Here is an 18,284-nt window from a genome sequence, read left to right on the forward strand (position 1 = left end):
GGACCACAGTGCCAGAAAGCAACACACAGTAGAAACCCTATTATGTCATGTAAGGCATTCGGCATGTCCATCGTATTGGATGTGCTTGCTCACTGTCACAGACACTGTAACCATAAAGATAAAGGTAGGTTACAATATTAAAATACCACTATCTTCAAATAGCGATTGCAATTAGCTATGAGTTGCAGGGATCCCCAACCACCGGGTAGGGGACCGGTACCAGTCCGTGGCGCATTTGCTACCGGGCCGGAGAGAAATAATAAATAAATTGTGTCTGGCGTGTGCCTCTTGACATATGACTAATCTGAGTAAAGACTTGTGTAAGTCACCCTCCAGTGGTTGGTGGCCATTACTGGGGTGTGCGCACACCTATAGCAGCTCAGCGTCAGTCAATATAAACAGTAACGTTAGCTGCCGCTGACTTTGTGCTCTGGGCGGCACACCTCAGCAATAGCGGACGGGGTACTTCCGGTCATTTTTCCTCAGACTAGTCAATAGATATAATAATAAAACTGGATAGGAAGTTGTCATTGAAATCCATTGGCACTACTATCTATTCTTTTTTTATATCTATGTGCACTTGTCCTAGATAATGACCTCGGCTCATCAGATTTGCTCCCGGAAATAATAAGCCCACACGTTAGCAAAGATTTTTATGGGGAAAAGGCCACCAGCTGAGCCAGAACAGGATCCTACAACCAAGTCCATTCTGCATAATATGCGGCTAAAAGCTGGGAAACAAGGCAACAAAAGCGAAAGCACTGAAGGCATCACACCTCGTGGCGAAACATATTGCTAAAGCCAAGAAACCTTACACGACAGGAGAAGAACTCATTATGCCTTTGACCAAGGATATTTGCTTTTGCAAGTTTTAGGAGAGGCCGCTGTTAAAAAAGGTTGATTCAGCATATAGCGAGTAAATTTTCCCTGCACTTAATTTTCGTTTTTAGCCCTATTATGTTATTTAATATTTACTGTAATTTTCTGCTACATATTGCCAGTCCGTGAAAAAAGGCCCACATCGTATTGGTCCGTGGTGCAAAAAAGGTTGGGGACCACTGAGTTAGAGTGTCTAGCATTGGTGAAACAAATGCTATGGCTGCTACTGAGGGACATAATGTTGCTAGTTAGCATCGCTATCAATTTACACCATATTAAGTGGTTCCAGTTACTATTGTGCCCATATTAGAATTTAGAAGTACTAGTAATTGCTATCACATCTGGCAATTTGTCCCTTCCTCATTTTGTACAGCAATACAATAATACCTTTTGCACATACAAAGTGTTGGTGCCTCCCCCCCACACTTTTACTTTGAGTAAATTTCAAATGAGCTACTTTTGACTTTTGTTTGAGTAAATTTTGACATCTGTACCTTTACTGGATTAATTGTACTTTAACCCTTTAAAACCGAACGTGACAGCAGCGACACATTTACGCATATCGTCTTTGAGGCTTCGTCACGCTGTAATTACGTCACCCACGTGCCGCTGGTTGGTCTCATTCTAAAGTGCGGAAGTTGATGTTGAGGCGCCAACTAAGGACAGGGAGGCATGTGAAGCAAGCAACGGCCGGCTGGATTGAGCGAGCGACTTTGAAACGTGCAGAATGAATCTAAAACTAAATTTAGCCCAAGCTAATGCATTATTTCATTAACTCTAGGAACAAGATGAGCCGTATTTGTCGTTGTTTTCTTCGGATGAGTCGGTGTCTCGGCGAATACAAGTGACAGCAGCGTACAAATGGCGAAAGACTAGGCTGTGTGACGTTGTGTGTGAAGGAGCTCTGTGACCTATTCAAGAAGAAGCTTTATTGAGTGTGCAAAAAAGAAATAAAAAAAAAACTTTATGGCGTCGCATGCCTGAAAAAATTGAACTGAACTACTTGTCAATATTTTTGAAAATACTTTTTTTCAATGTCATATATATTTTTTCTTCACTAAAATCTTTTCAATTTTTATATAGATGTGTGTTCGAGAAGCTTGATTGTGTACGTATATATTTTTGATAAGGTGATGGGTACAAAACCTAACTTCACAAAGAGATATCCTCCAAACCCTTTTTGTGTTGGATGATATATGTTTTTTATCACTCTTTTGCACTGTATATAACCTGTTTTGACCATAGTATGTGTAAAGGCCAAAAACGCCTATTACCACACCTGCTGTTTGTGTTGAATTGTCAAACATAAAACTATTCAATCTTATTTTTTCTATTGAATGTTTATCCTAAAATGTTGAATAAATATTAGAGCTGAAATGAATACTCGAGCAACTCGAGTAACTCGAGTTTAAAAACTGATCCAAGTAATTTTATTCACCTCGAGGAATCGTTTAATTTTGGCAGCTCTGAGCATCACGTTTTGCCCGGACTACTTTTAATGCGGGACAACGCGCTGACGTCACGTGCGTAGAGGAAGAAGCAATCAAAAACCCTTACCGCAGCCGACAGCCGCTACAAATTACGCCGACGTTTCTAAAAACTACGCCCGCATGATGTTAGTTTGGTAGCAGGTAGTGTCCGATGCGTCTCATAGATATCGCATGCATTTAAGACTAGATGCGCCATGACAGGCTCGGCCGCGTTTGGGCAGCGTTAGTAAATAGCCGCCATCTTTAAGCAGTAGACTTCCCATCGCTTATAAATATAACATTACTGTCACTCGCTAACGCAACGTTAGCCCTTCGGAGGGCTAGGTTTCTATTGATTATGACCAGTGTCGATGCGTGGCTAACGTGTCTTACATACAGGCTTTATTTATTCTGTAAAAACACAGTGCTGTAGAGTGATGAGGGTGTAAAATTAATACATAATAAAGCTAACTGTCAGTTTTAGCTCAGTAGTCATTACTGAATAAATGTGCTCCAATACAGCAGGTATCATACATTTATTTTGAACACTGCAAAAACTCAAAATCCTACCAGTACTTACCGTTTAGACTAACTTAAAACTTAGACAGAACTTAAAAATAGCTTGACACAAATGGAAAATCAATTGAAGCACGTGGGAAAAACACGTAGCTTTCAAGTGATGTGTGTTATCAAGCGTAATTACATTTTTAGGTAAGAAATTTTTTTTTTTAATAAGATCTAGAGGTTTTTTGAGTGAAAGCAGTGAATTTTTTTTTTCTAGTCACATCTTAGATGCAATTGTTGGCTGTTTTCAACAATGTACATCGAAAATGAAGACATTGACTGAAAATGGTTCAATATTGGATGAAATGTTTTTTTTTCTCATGTATATTTATAATTGTTCTTTACCTAAAAAAAAAAAAAAATTAAAAAACAAAAAAAAATGTTTTATGCGATTACTCGATTAATCGATAGAATTTTCAGTCGATTACTTGATTACTAAAATATTCGATAGCTGCAGCCCTAATAAATATTATCAAGTTTCAAAACGGTTGGTCGAGCATGTTTGGTTGTCAGTGGGACATAACCATTACACATTTGGAAAAAATATTTTGGGATTTTTTAAATGTCTTTTTGGGTCCAAAATGTGGATTATAATTGGTCAGTGAAGAAAACAACAGTTTGGACATGAAGTTCAACATGTCCTGAAAAAGGGGACCCAACTTGGCCATTGTGAACAATTTTTCCTTTGAAATATAAAGGCAACATCAAATGCATGCAAATTCGACCAAAATAGGCTTGGGTGTTAAAGGGTTAACTGGAGTAGATATTTTTTCGGTATATTTCCCAACCAGTATAACAGTAAACATGTTCCCCAAAACACTGAACTATTCAGCTACGTAATGAAAACAGATATACTTAAAAGTAGGAGAGGCAAGATTTGTCACCTGGTAAGAATCTAGTATGTCTTTTAAAGGCTTTTCTCCAAATTCCTCTTTGCTGAAAAACAGCAGAAGCTCAAAAATACTCCTGGAAAACAATAAAGTTCCATTAGCAATTCATGGTTCACTGTGTAAGTAAAGAAAACACTCACAAGGCCAGACGACTGAGAATATTGTTGACGTGCTGACAGTCATCTGGGAATTTGGCCGTGGCTTTTGTGAAACCGCACAGCGCCGTCTGCAACACCTTCAGTTGTGGCAGGGGAACCTGCCATTGGCTCGTGTAGGCTTCAACCAACTAGACAACACAGGGGAATAAGAAAGAAAGAAAATATAAAAAATATTGCAATATACCCTCTTGGGAGATACATTTTTGCACACCAATAACCAACACAGGAAAAAAAAAAATCACATCTGACATGGTTATCGATCAACTCTTATGATGATCGCTGCTAGACTTCCCAATTCTAATGGATTGGACGCCTATCACCGTCAGTGGCAGCAATCGTGTTCATCTTATTGTTGACACGTAAGTGTTCAATTTTGGTGTCAGTTGTTATAAACAATGTTTGAACACGAATCTGTAGTGATGATAACAATCTATTATTATTGCTATTGGCGAACAAAAAGGGCCTCGTAAAAACCCACAGTTTAAGTGACACTTGCTCTATACAAGCCATCATTCGCTCGTGACGTTAGTTAGCCACTCGTTAGCATCGAGCTAGCACTGTAAACAAGAACCCTATGAAGCAAACTACAACCTTGTTTATGTCAGAACTCAACTCTACCGGGCGTTCGTATTAAATCAGTGTTTACTTGCCGCTCTCAGCTTCATTTATACAGCTAAATATAATAGATTTAGTACACGACATCGGCAAGTGTTGCTAGACAGAAGGCTAACGTCAAACAGAAGAGCACAACAATACACGAAAAATATTGATGGTAGATAGGTCCCACGTACCTCGCAGAAACCAGCACAGTAGTCTTTGCTTTTTAGGGAAGACACATCACTGCAGTATCGAGTGCACAAAGATTCAAGAGCTAATTCCAGCCCGTCAGTTTCGACATCACTTTCGCTGTCCGCCATACTGACTACCGCATCCGGCGCATACTCCATGTTGCCAGGTCAGAAACAATCATCCGTAAACAGGGTAACCTGGCATCCCGATAACTAAACGTGAGGAACGAAGACACAAACCCTCAGCGTCTAACCAGGGTGGTCCAAACTACGGCCCCGCCGCCCCCTTTTTAAATAGGCTAGCAGCAAATTATGAAAATATTAGTGAATATGGCCACACAAGAAGCTTGGCCTATATTCTGTTGCACATTTTCAGTTTTAACACTAGATGGCGCGAGCCACTTTTAAGTGCCTCAATTGGCTTAGGTGTCAAAACCGAACACGTTGAAATCAATGTAGGAAACTAGAATTTCAAGTAAAAAATAAAAGTAAAAAAAAATCCAATATGAAACTAAGTTACCTTGGTTTTGATTTTCTTAACTTTATTTTTCTGTTGCTGGACATAATCTCTTCGTTCTGCAAATTTTGTAATTTTTATTGTGATATATACAGTCATGTGAAAAAAGGACACCCCATTAAATATTCAGTTCTTTATTAAGAAATGTTCACATTAGGGCTGTCAAAATTATCGCGTTAACGGGCGGTAATTATTTTTTTAAATTAATCATGTTAAAATATTTGACACATTTAACGCACATGCCTCGCTGAAACAGATTAAAATGACAGCACAGTGTCATGTCCACTGGTTACTTGTGTTTTTTGGTGTTTTGTCGCCCTCTGCTGGCGCTTGGGTGCAACGGATTTAATGGATTTCAGCATCATGAGCATTGTGTAATTATTGACATCAACAATGGCGAGCAACTAGTTTATTTTTTGATTGAAAATTTTACAAATTTTATTAAAACGAAAACATTAAGAGGGGTTTTAATATAAAGTATCTATAACTTGTACTAACATTTATCTTTTTAAGAACTACAAGTGTTTCTATCCATGGATCGCTTTAACAGAACGTTAATAATGTTAATGCCATCTTGCTGATTTATTGTTATAACGCGTCGTGCGACGCAGGTTCGAGTCTTGACATGAGCGTGGTGGGTTCAGAACGCGGGCGCAGCGCGGATACACCGGTTACACTTGGACGGCCAGACCTGGGCATTTTGGCAATTGTTTTGAATGTCCTCCGCTTACGCACTGTTTTCCGGACAGTGAAATGGCTGATTTTATATTCTTTTGAGATCTGTTGAAATCCCTTACCAGACTCATAAGTGTCTACAATCTTCTTTCTGAAGGCCTCAGACAGCTCCTTTGATCTCACCATGGTGTGTTCCCTCACTTTAACTCTCAGTCACTGTTGAAAGTATTCTGCGTTGAGGAGTGGGTCAAACTTTCTTCAGACCGATGTCAAAGACTAGTAGATGGCTACAAAAAGCGTCTCACTGAAGTTACTTCAGCCAAGGGGGGTAATAGTAGCAATTAGGTGGTACAGTGTCCTAACTTTTTCCTCAGAACATGCATTTTTGTTGACATATTTGGTTTAATGAGTAAGACGAAGTTATTTTTTTGGTTTACCTGCAATTAAAAAACTTTCTTTTCCATAGATAAAGAAAAACAAGATCAGACATTGATATGTGAACATTTCTTAATAAAGAGCTGAATATTTAATGGGGTGTCCTCATTTTTTCACCTCACTGTATATATATATATATATATATGTATGTATATATATTTTGCTAGTATATACTCTACCCAACGTGGTGGCCGTCACAAAACAGAGCTTTTTAAGTTCACAGATATGAAAGTAAAACAGTCTAGAGTTTTGGTTAAAAGCAAACGGGCAGTCATCATTCATTTTAAGTAAATATTTCAAGCTATGAGGCTGTGTAATCCTACGTGGCGGCCGTCACAAAATAGAGCTTTTTAAGTTGAAAATGTTTGGAAATAGATACGTAAATCCCACATCCAAATTTTTTAAATAGATACAGTATGAACGTAAAACACTCTAGATTAATTGTTAAAAGCAACAAAAACCCCCCCAAAAAACAGGCAGTTGTCATTCAATTTACGTAAATATTTCAAGCTAATGTTAGGCTAATTTTTTTCATTTTCATTTCATTGTATTCACGACATTTCAAAGTGCATGCATGGTGCAAAAAATATAATCATTACCTTCTTTGACCAAATCTCTCTTGAGACACTCCTGCCTGCTTCCATGCACTAAAACTTTCGTCCTGTTTCCGTTTCCACCTATATCCGGCGTTAGAACGTGGCGTGTGTTTGACTTTCTCACAGCTCTGCCTGCCTGCATCGGACTCCTATCGGAAGGTGGCTGCAATTTCTGTGGGAGCTGTTCCATCAAGTAATTGTGAAGTCTATGATATACCAGTATATTTGTATACGTGGCTGAATGATATTGGTTAATGGTAACAATGCGACTTTTTAGCGGGTTGCGATATATATTGCGACAATAAAACGAAAAGAATTTTCAGTAGATGACTTAAATAGCTCTGTTTGTGAAGACTGGTTGAGTCACTATGACCACATTGTATTCATATAATACTGTTTAATCCAGTCTATGGGGGTTCATCTGTGAATGAAGATTGCTGTATAGACCCTACTCACATGACGTCACAACCACGCCTCCGCGCCATATTGTCCGTCAACTCGTCGTGTTGATGCATTACCGCTATGTAAATTCCTCCTATTATGGCGTGTTTTTCTGCTCGTTAACATTAACAATCAAAATGGTGAAGGCGTGTGTGGCGGTTGGTTGCAATAACAGAGAAGATAGACGGAGAGACTTGAAGTTCTACCGTATTCCGAGAGACCCGGAGAGGAGAGCGAGATGGACTGCTGCAATTCGACGAGAAAACTGGGCTCCAAACGATTACCACAGATTATGTAGTAGTCAATTTATATCTGGTAAGATGCATTTAATGTATATTTAGAGGGTTTTGGGCTGACAACCACAATTAAGATCATTGCGAGGCTAATCGCCGACAACATACAGTTTCAAATTCAAGATGCTTAGTTCTTCCACCATCATTACATTTGGAATAATATTTAGCTGGTACCAAGTGAAAGAAGCTGGCCTCGTCTACGGATCATCAGTTAAACAGGTGTGTCCAAACCTTTTGCAAAGGGGGCCAGATTTGGTGTGGTAAAAATGCGGGGGGCTACCTTGGCTGAATTACATAGAACAATATATTTAAACAAATTTTATCAAGCCCTTCTGTGTGTCACATTTGCTTTATTATTATTTTTTAATTCATAATTTCAACAGTCTCGTCTTCGTGGCGTTCTCTTTCGACACTCGGGCTCTTGTGAAATACTGCTGCTGTGAAATGAAACTAGCTTCAAGTTGCTATAATTTCTCGCTGCGTATCTTCCCTGTAATGTTGTCGTCATGTCATTATCGCGTCACATCGAACTCTTTGAAAACAGCGACTGTCTCTTTGCAAATGAGGCAGACACAGTTGTTGCGTGTTTTATTGAAGAAATAGTCCAATATCCACCTATCCTTGAAGCGTCGGCCATCGCAGTCAACTTTTTTTTTTTATTGATTGTCGCTATTTTAGAAAATTGGAAGTAAAGGGTCACATGGGGTAATGTTGCTTAGAGTGCTGCTCTTAAAGTTTTTCAAACTTTCGTGAGAATAGGCTGATTTTGTGTGGACAAGATAGTTGTAGATATCAGGGTAGCAGATGTCAGGCAGAGAGGGCGAAGACAGCGGGTCAAAAAATATCGATTTAGGCATCAAATATGGATCTGGCGAAGGGATAGACTGAAGCTTTTCCACATAACGCCTTTTATGCAACGCATCCAATGAGTTTACAGCGTCTGAAAGCACCGGGGCTTCCATGAATTGCACTATAAATTGCACGACAAATTGAAACCATTGAGAATACGGATAAACAATGACGGACAATATGGCGGCCGGATACAGCGACACGTCATTCTGTGAGTAGGGTCTATACAGTGGGGCAAATAAGTATTTAGTCAACCACTAATTGTGCAAACTCTCCCATTTGAAAATATTAGAGAGGCCTGTAATTGTCAACATGGTTAAACCTCAACCATGAGAGACAGAATGTGGAAAAAAACCCAGAAAATCACATTGTTTGATTTTTAAAGAATTTATTTGCAAATCATGGTGGAAAATAAGTATTTGGTCAATACCAAAAGTTCATCTCAATACTTTGTTATTTACCCTTTGTTGGCAAAACGGAGGCCAAACCTTTTCTGTAACTCTTCACAAGCTTTTCACAGACTGTTGCTGGTATTTTGGCCCATTCCTCCATGCAGATCTCCTCTAGGGCAGTGATGTTTTGGGTCTGTCGTTGGGCAACACGGACTTTCAACTCCCTCCGCAGATTTTTTCTATGGGGTTGAGACCTGGAGACTGGCTAGGCCACTCCAGGACCTTGAAATGCTTCTTACGAAGCCACTCCTTTGTTGCCCTGGCTGTGTGTTTGGGATCATTGTCATGCTGAAAGACCCAGCCACGTCTCATCTTCAATGCCCTTGCTGATGGAAAGAGATTTTCACTAAAAATCTCTTGATACATGACCCCATTCATTCTTTCCTTTACACAGATCAGTCGTCCTGGTCCCTTTGCAGAAAAACAGCCCCAAACCACCAAAGCATGATGTTTCCACCCCCATGCTTCACAGTGGGTATGGTGTTCTTCGGATGCATTTCAGTATTCATTCTCCTCCAAACACGAGAACTTGTGTTTCTACCAAAAAGTTCTATTTTTGTTTCATCTGACCATAACACATTCTCCCAGTCCTCTTCTGGATCATCCAAATAATCTCTAGCGAACCGCAGGCGGGCCTGGACGTGTACTTTCTTCAGCAGGGGGACACGTCTGGCAGTGCAGGATTTGAGTCCCTGGCGGCGCATTGTGTTACTGATAGTAGCCTTTGTTACTGTGGTCCCAGCTCTCTGTAGGTCATTCACTAGGTCTCCCCGTGTGGTTCTGGGATTTTTGCTCACCGTTCTTGTTATCATTTTGACGCCACGGGGTGAGATCTTGCATGGAGCCCCAGATCGAGGTAGATTATCAGTGGTCTTGTATGTCTTCCATTTTCTAATAATTGCTCCCACAGTTGATTTCTTTCCACCAAGCGTTTTACCTATTGCAGATTCAGTCTTCCCAGCCTGGTGCAGGTCTACAATTTTGTCTCTGGTGTCCTTCGACAGCTCTTTGGTCTTGGCCATAGTGGAGTTTGGAGTGTGACTGACTGAGGTGGTGGACAGGTGTCTTTTATACCGATAACGAGTTAAAACACGTGCCATTAATGCAGGTAACGAGTGGAGCCTCGTTAGACCTCATTGGACCTTGTAAGAAGAAGTTAGACCTCTTTGACAGCCAGAAATCTTGCTTGTTTGTAGGTGACCAAATACTTATTTTCCACTGTAATTTGGAAATAAATTCTTTAAAAATCAAACAATGTTATTTTCTGTTTTCCCCCCCCCACATTCTGTCTCTCATGGTTGAGGTTTACCCATGTTGACAATTACAGGCCTCTCTAATCTTTTCAAGCAGGAGAACTTGCACAATTGGTGGTTGACTAAATACTTATTTGCCCCACTGTATAAATGTGATCCAGGAGGTCATGTTTCCTTACACTTGCTGCTTTTATGAAGGAAAAAAAAACAAGCACACATCCTGCAAAGGGACTATTGTGCCTTATATACAATTTTGAATCTCTCTTTGCAAAATGAAAGTGGAAGGATTTCATGTCGGCCTTTACATCCTTAGATTTTTATGACAGCAGCCCTCAGAGAATAAAGTTTGGACTGCCTTATGCTTCTGTGAGAAGGCAAGTGTTCCGAGAAACACACTGTTTTCATTTTCTTTGCATTTAAGAATGTTTGGTTGTCATATCCGGTCAAATCCCTCGTTAGCCCACAACCATCATGGTTGTATGGCTTCCATCTTTTCCCAGTTGTGCTCTGATGCTCCATTTACTCAATCAATGTGGTCAGACCGCACTCTGAACAAACAAATGCCACGTTCAAAGAAACACCGTGAGTGTCTGAAAACTGGTCACGTCTTTATAGATTATATATGGCGCTGTTGTCTTTTCTCCATGTAATAAAAAATTTTATGCTGTTTTGACCCCAAAAAGTTATTATTGACTCTAACTATTACACAGCCCTAGGTCATCAATCATTTAACCCCAGAGGATATTTGCAATCAGATGATACCCCAGTAGCTTGTCACAGCAGATACTGTCAATTGGTATACAGTATCTGACCTTCTCTGCATCGTAATATTTTGTCATGCATAGGGGACCAAATATTGAGGAACATGATGACAAATATGCAATGTATTCTTCCAGAAGCATTGAAACACTTTAATGAAATGAGAACAACCATAGCTTTTTTAAAAATGAAAATATAACCATCTCTCAATTGCACTGCAGTTTTTCAGCCACAAGGGTGAGGAATAATATCACAAATGGGACTGATCAGACCTAGTTTAAGAGTTCTATAGTACTGTAGTTAAAATTGCTTCTACATTAATTATTAATAAGTAATAATGTTAATAATTACAATTTAGTTGCCACCTTGGGCATTAAAAATCGAACTGGCTATGTACAATCATGTTATTGTTGCGTTATTTAACTTACTTGGAACGTGCAACTGTTCTGTGTTACAAAATTCACATAGGTGCATCTCATATAATTAGTATAATCAGTGTTTGCTCAGAATGAAAGATAATCACTCATATGAAATTTTGCATTCGCTTCAAAATTAATCAGACGTTCTCTGTCATCCAAATGCATTTAGGTAGTCTAATAAAATGCCATGCTTAGTCTCGAAATCTGTACACAGGAAAAAAAAAAAAGAAAAACTTCAGACATTAATCTGGGGTTTGTTTATTGGTGATCGATGAGATGACAAATCAACTTTACACAATGACCAACCACTCATAAAGACAGTATATATATATAGAGAGACCTTTTCTTTACCTATACGATCTCCCACATACTGCACGCCCTTACACTTGACTCATCTCCAATATTTCCATCAATATATTATCTGCCCTCATGGAGGCAGTAAAGAAATAGTAGCTCTATTCCAAGTGCTTGAGTGGGCGTAATGAGGATTTCTCCACCAGTGAGTTTCACATTCATTAAGTTAATGCTGGATAAGTGGTGGGAGGGAATGTATGGAAGTAAGGGTGCATAATAGTTCAAAAGTATATGAAATGATAAATAAATAAATATTTCAGTTCAGTTTGTGTAAAAAATAGTCAGAAACACTTTAAATCGCAATGCAAGCGCAAGTTTTTGGCTTCCATTAATAGTATATTTTATGTGTGAACAATAAACTATATTTCATACATATTTTTCTGTATCCAATCAATGCTGTATTCTTTAATAGAATACACTCAAATCATTCTAGCAGCTTGGGAAAGAATAAAAAGAAGCCATTTAATGGAAGAGATAGAATTTTCAAGACCTTTAAGATGGATTGCCAGTGCTCAAAAAGTTGGCATGGAAAAGGTCGGAAATGATCCTTTTTATTGAAAACAAAAACAAAAGAAATAAAAAATGTCGATGTCCTACCACTCACTCCAATTAACACCATGAGAGGCTATTCTATTTATAACAGGGAATGAGTGCTGGACACTTATTTAATGCAAATTTCTCCTCTGATGCTTTGAGTCTGCCGAAGTGCCCCGTTGAGTGTGGCTGAGAATTAGAGTCACTCATTTTCCACTTCGTCTCTCTCTAAGGCAATTCAAATTCCAGCATTTTCCTCAACTTCACTCCCTCGTTTGAACCACTCTGGTCACAAGTTATACTGAATTAACCATCAGAGGTAACTACTGCACCTAACCAGTCTCTGGAAAGCCTTTTTGAAGTCCTCATTAAAGATGGTGTAGATGAGGGGGTTGATGAGTGAATTGATGTATCCCAGCCACGTCAGGAAGTCAGCCATCTCCATTGATGTGCTGCAAGAACTGCATGTGTTAACAATCACCTCCTTGACAAAAAAGGGCAACCAGCAAATGACAAACGCGCCGATGATCAAACCCAACGTGGAAGCTGCCTTGCGTTCCCGTGACCCTGAGATGCGGGGTCCTTGGGAGAGCTGGCTTCTCCTCGACTCACTGCGTGACTCATATCGACGGGTCTTGCAGTGGAACTTTTTGACGGAAATGCGTGACCGTTCGCGAGGTGGCTCCTCCGTCGAGGGGTCGGAGAATGATTTGTCTTGCGGGCTGACCGGGTCCGGGCTCCGAGGCCCTCCGTCTCCGGCGGGGTAGGTGGAAGGAATCGTGCTCCCGTTGGTCATACACGAGTGACGGCTTGCCCTGCTGGCCTCCCGCCGCATATAAAGGGTCTGAGCGGCCCGGTAGATTTTAAAGTAGAGGATGAGAATCAGCAAAAGGGGGATGTAGAAGGCTCCAAGTGTGGAGTACAGGGTGAAGGCGATGTGATGGTGGAGGATGATGCACTGGTTTTCCTGATCTGCATCCCCGGTGTAATAGCGCCACAGAAGAGGAGGAAGCGAGATGAGGATGGACAAGAACCACACAACGGCCACCATAGCTCCAGCCCGGGCCCCCGTGCGTTTGCGCGAGTACTCCACAGCATCCGTGATGGCCCTGTAGCGATCTATAGCGATGGCGGCCAGATGAAGGATGGAGCACGTGCAGCACGTGACGTCCACACTCAGCCAGATGGTGCACACTACCTTACCCATCACCCAGCTCTCTTTCTGAATGTATATGATACTGAAGGGCATGACCAGCACAGCCACCAACAGGTCGGTGACCGCCAGGGAGCAGATGAGGTAGTTGGCAGGGTGATGCAACTTGCGGGTGACGGCGATGGCCGTGATCACCAAGCAGTTGAGGAACGTGGTCAGAATGGCCAGCACGGAGAGCGTGACCGAAAGGACAATCTTCTTGGGGGGCAGTTTGGCAGTCTCCAGTGCATCATAATCACCGCTGCTGGTAGCATACACTCCTTCGGTACAGTTGGGAAAATCCATTCTGAGGGCAGAATCAATGCAAGTATATTTCAAGGTCATTCCAGAATTGCAGCACATTTCATGTCCTAACCTTCAAATATTAAATACCGTAATTCTCAGACTATAAGCCGCCACCCACCAAATTTGACACGAAAACGGCATTTGTTGATAGATAAGCCGCACTATACTATAAGCCGCAGCTGTCCTTACTGTTTTATGGGATATTTACACCAAAAGATTTTAACTGCTAACACTTTATTTGACAGTGGCATCATAAGACTGTCATAAGACCAAATGAACCACCATGAAGCTTTGAACCAATTGGCTGCAAAGCTTGAGTCCTTCAAGAAGCTTTATTTGGCCATCATTGCTCCCTTGGAGGAGACAGTCAACCTCTGCTGCCACCTGCTGTCAACACTGTTGTCGTCTACATGCCTCTTAGCATGCATCGCAGCGCTACAGATGTATATAACAATCAAAATTCATGTTTGTGCTATATATTTCTTCAATTACTGTTCCAATTGTTTCATTAATTACTAGCTATGGTACAGTGGGGAGAACAAGTATTTGATACACTGCCAATGGGAAAAAACCCATTGGCAGTGTATCAAATACTTGTTCTCCCCACTGTATTTGGTAACACTTTATTTGATAGTGGCACCATAAGACTGTCATAAGACCATCATAATTATGACATGACACTGCCATGAGTATGAGAATAAATACTTATGACAGATGTTATTTTGTGTCATCTGGCAAATTATCTCACTTTTGAATGGATGTAAAAGATCCGAGCCAACCATAAACTGAGTTGGTGACATAATTTTCCAGATGACACTTAATGACATCTGTCATAGCCATTCATTAATGGCCATGATAGTCTCTTCTACTTCTTTTCGTTTTGGCTTGTCATGTCATAATTATGACGGTCTGATGGCAGTCTTATGACGCCGCTGTCAAATAAAATGTTACCTCTTAACCCAATAAATCAGCAAATAAGCCGCACTGGACTATAAGCAGCAGGATTCAAAATGAGGGAAAAAATAGCGGCTTATAGTCCGAAAATTACGGTAATCAAATTAGGTAAACATTTCTGAGTAAATTTACTTGTCCTGAGACCAAATAAAAAATAAACAAGAAAAAAATAATGTTTAAAATAAATTTTTAACTCCTAAAATACAAATTTCCTATTGTGACCAAGTTGAATCTCAGATAAAAATAAAATAAATTTCATTTTGGGGGGATATTATTTGTCAATTGCTGTCTGTTGTAAATGTGGTAGTGTTTTAATATTTAAAAAAATAATAATACAAATATTCAAATATTAATTATTATTTGTGGAAAATGTATCGACAACATACATGCAACCCTGTTACAGTAACCTTTTTATCATGGTAGACGAAGAAAGGAGTGAACCACATACCGTATTGGCCCGAATATAAGACGGTGTTTTTTGCATTGAAATAAGATTGAAAAAGAGGGTCGTCTTAAATTCGCGGTCTAGACATTATACCCATTCATGACGCTAGATGGCGCCAGATATCATTGAAGCGATGTTCTCTTATGACAGATCTCAGTTACTCTCCCCATTCACGACGCTAGATGGTGCCAAATATCACTGAAGCGATGTTCTGTCATGACAGACCTCAGCTACTCTTTTTAGTTTAACCCGTTTGCATTATTTTATTGCAATGTTTTTCCTTATTCAGATTTGTTTCAAGAGTTACAAGAGTTACACTTAGACTTCACTTTGATGGTTAATGCAGTCATTGCAATTTCGTTGTTTTATCATAATAGATTGGTTTATTTACATTTCAAAAACCAGAAGCCATTCATTTACGAATGTGATTGCACTTTAGTTTACATATTTAAATGTTCAGATATTAAGATTTGAATGAGGCAAAATAACATGATTTTTCTCTCAAATATATTGCTATTAGGGCTGTCAAATGATTAAAATGTTTAATCGAGTTAATTACAGCTTAAAAATTGATTAATCGTAATTAATCGCAATTCAAACCATCTATAAAATATGCCATATTTTTCTGTAAATTATTGTTGGAATGGAAAGATAAGACACAAGACGGATATATACATTCAAGATACAGTACGTAAGTACTGTATTTGTTTATTATAACAATAAATCGACAAGATGGCATTAACATTATTAACATTCTTTTAAAGCGATCCATGGATAGAAAGACTTGTAGTTCTTAAAAGATAAATGTTAGTACAAGTTATTGAAATTTTATATTAAAACACCTCGTAATGTTTTCGTTTTATTAAAATTTGTAAAATTTTCAATCAAAAAATAAACCAGTAGCTCGCCATTGTTGATGTCAATAATTACACCATGCGCACTCATGGTACCAACCCATAAAATCAGTTGGACCCAAACGCCAGCAGAGGGCGCCAAACACCAAAAAAAAAGTAACAAGCGGACATTACACTGTACTGTTATTTTAGTCCGTTTGAGCGGGGCATATGCGTTAACTGCGTCAGATATTTTAACGTGATTAATTAGAAAAATTAATTACCGCCCGTTAACGCAATAATTTGGACAGCCCTAATTGTTATAATCATTTGTTTTTGTTTGTACTGTAATTATTTTCTGTATAAAAATTAATTTGGTGTTCAAAAAGTCTTTTCTCAAACTTGAGTCTTGAAAAAGGGGATCGTCTTATAATCAGGGCCGTCTTATATTCGGGCCAATACGGTAATACGCTAGACTTGAAACCCTCAATTTTTTTTTTTTAAAAAGAAAAATCTGTAGATAAAAATTTTCATGAAAATAGAACTAACCTTTTCTCTAGAGAAAAAGCTTAGACAAGTTCTCATTTGCAACCCTGTTACCCGCAATCCTGTTACTGTACTGTGTTACTGACTGTACCAAATATTGTAAATATCAAATAAATCATGCAACAAAAAAATTACAGCGGCTAATCAGTCGAGCTAATCAAACCTTTGATTGTAGGCCATTACCTATTATTGAAGAATATGTGACAAAAAACAGAAGTGAAGGCTTGTTTTTTAAAAGAATTTTTAAGCGATTAAGTCCTTCAATTACGCAATGACCCTTTAAACTTTAGAATTTTCCAATTCAGTTAAAAAATGATTAATTTTTATGCAAAGCATCTAGTTAAGGAAAGTGTTTTTTAACAACCTTGTTCAAGGTCTTGATCCAAACTTGATGGCTAGCAATGCTTTTAAGGTGTAATTTGTCAAACTGTAAACTATGCACTCCTACCTGTTAAGAGTCTATCGTGTGGCGTGCAGCGATTTTTAGACAGCAGTGTATGTCCTACAATGATCCGTCCTCCCCGCGAGCTCTGCCATTACATCACCTGTCGCTCACCAGCACCTGGGATTGGCAGCAAGAGAGAAAGATTTTGTGAGAAAGTGAGTCAGGTAAAAAGCCCGTGAAGAAAAAAGAAAAGGCGGGCAGCATTTTCAAAGCAAGAAACGAAAGATAGGCAGCCAAGGACGACATGTAATTAAAGTCACTGAAGATCCATTCATTCCATTTCTATAACTCGTATCCTGTTCAAGGTTGTGGACAGCTGGAGCCTATCACAGCTGACTTTTGCCAGAAGGTAGACAACATCCTGGACTGGTCGGCAGTCAGTCAGCCGGCACATATACAGAAAGCCGTTCACAGTCATGCTCACGGAGAGGAAACTAGACCAAACATTTAGTCAGGCGAATGAACCATGACACAATCAATAACCACTTCAGATGCTCAATGTTTTCTTGGAAGCTGTTTCTTGCAAAATTATACTAACCTATATTGTGAGACCAGTTTGTTTTCTACGTTAAACATAAAAGCTAGGCCGTGGCTATGTCTGTAAGAATAAAAAGCTGCATTTCTCTCTTCTTGTAGCATCTGTAGGCAATTGTAAAGGTTTTTGAGGCGACTTTAACTGCTTGTGGATTGGACAAGATAATTGGATTTCTCATCAGCTTTCCTTTCATTAGTAGTTAGTGGTAGTTAGTGGATGAAGTGAACCTACTTAATTCTTTATATAAGTTATCAACGTGCTACTTTAATAATTAGGTGTACTTATTGTCGTGACTCAAAATTCAGATCTAGTCTTTTTCCAAGGTGTTCGCCTCTCTAAGACAATTGCATAGTCCCGAAACTGCAGTGACATCAAACTAAAACCAGAAAACAGATTCGTTATGACAAACAGTATTTTTATGCATGAACTGAAGAAAGAAAAAAATACAGTAATTTGACAGAATGGGACCTTTGAAGGGAGTAATAATCATCAAACACTGCTGGCCAAAAGTATTGGCACCCATGCAATTCTGTCAGATAATGCTCTATTTCTCGCAGAAAATGATAGCAATGACAAATGCTTTGGTAGTAAAATCTTCATTTATTTTGCTTGTAATGAAAAAACACAAAAGAGATCATTTTCTTTTCTTTAAATATTTATCATTTTGAACCAAACTCAGAAAATGGGCCGGACAAAAGTATTG

General features: G+C 39.2%; 2 protein-coding genes across 3 annotated transcripts in view; both read right to left on the reverse strand.

Annotated features, from left to right (window-relative positions):
- The window catches only part of LOC130926880 (zinc finger protein 654-like), a 32,363-nt gene extending 27,278 nt beyond the window's left edge, over positions 1 to 5,085 (reverse strand). The window contains exons 1-3 of the mRNA XM_057852184.1: positions 4,752 to 5,085; positions 3,943 to 4,088; positions 3,797 to 3,878 (exon numbers count right to left, since the gene is read on the reverse strand). Coding sequence (XP_057708167.1) covers positions 3,797 to 3,878; positions 3,943 to 4,088; positions 4,752 to 4,907 — 384 coding nt within the window. The 5' untranslated portion in view covers positions 4,908 to 5,085. The remainder of the gene's footprint in view (positions 1 to 3,796; positions 3,879 to 3,942; positions 4,089 to 4,751) is intronic.
- Positions 5,086 to 11,198: 6,113 nt separating this feature from the next.
- Positions 11,199 to 18,284, reverse strand: part of htr1fa (5-hydroxytryptamine (serotonin) receptor 1Fa) — a 73,738-nt gene continuing 66,652 nt past the window's right edge. The window contains exons 2-3 of one of the 2 annotated variants that reach the window (XM_057852405.1): positions 17,050 to 17,163; positions 11,199 to 13,824 (exon numbers count right to left, since the gene is read on the reverse strand). In XM_057852405.1, coding sequence (XP_057708388.1) covers positions 12,639 to 13,823 — 1,185 coding nt within the window. In that variant the 5' untranslated portion in view covers position 13,824; positions 17,050 to 17,163 and the 3' untranslated portion in view covers positions 11,199 to 12,638. Of the gene's footprint in view, positions 13,825 to 17,049; positions 18,086 to 18,284 lie in introns of those variants that run through there. The other variant, XM_057852406.1, reaches the window with a different exon arrangement.

This window comes from Corythoichthys intestinalis, chromosome 12 (genome assembly GCF_030265065.1).
Source record: "Corythoichthys intestinalis isolate RoL2023-P3 chromosome 12, ASM3026506v1, whole genome shotgun sequence".
Lineage (NCBI taxonomy): Eukaryota > Metazoa > Chordata > Actinopteri > Syngnathiformes > Syngnathidae > Corythoichthys > Corythoichthys intestinalis.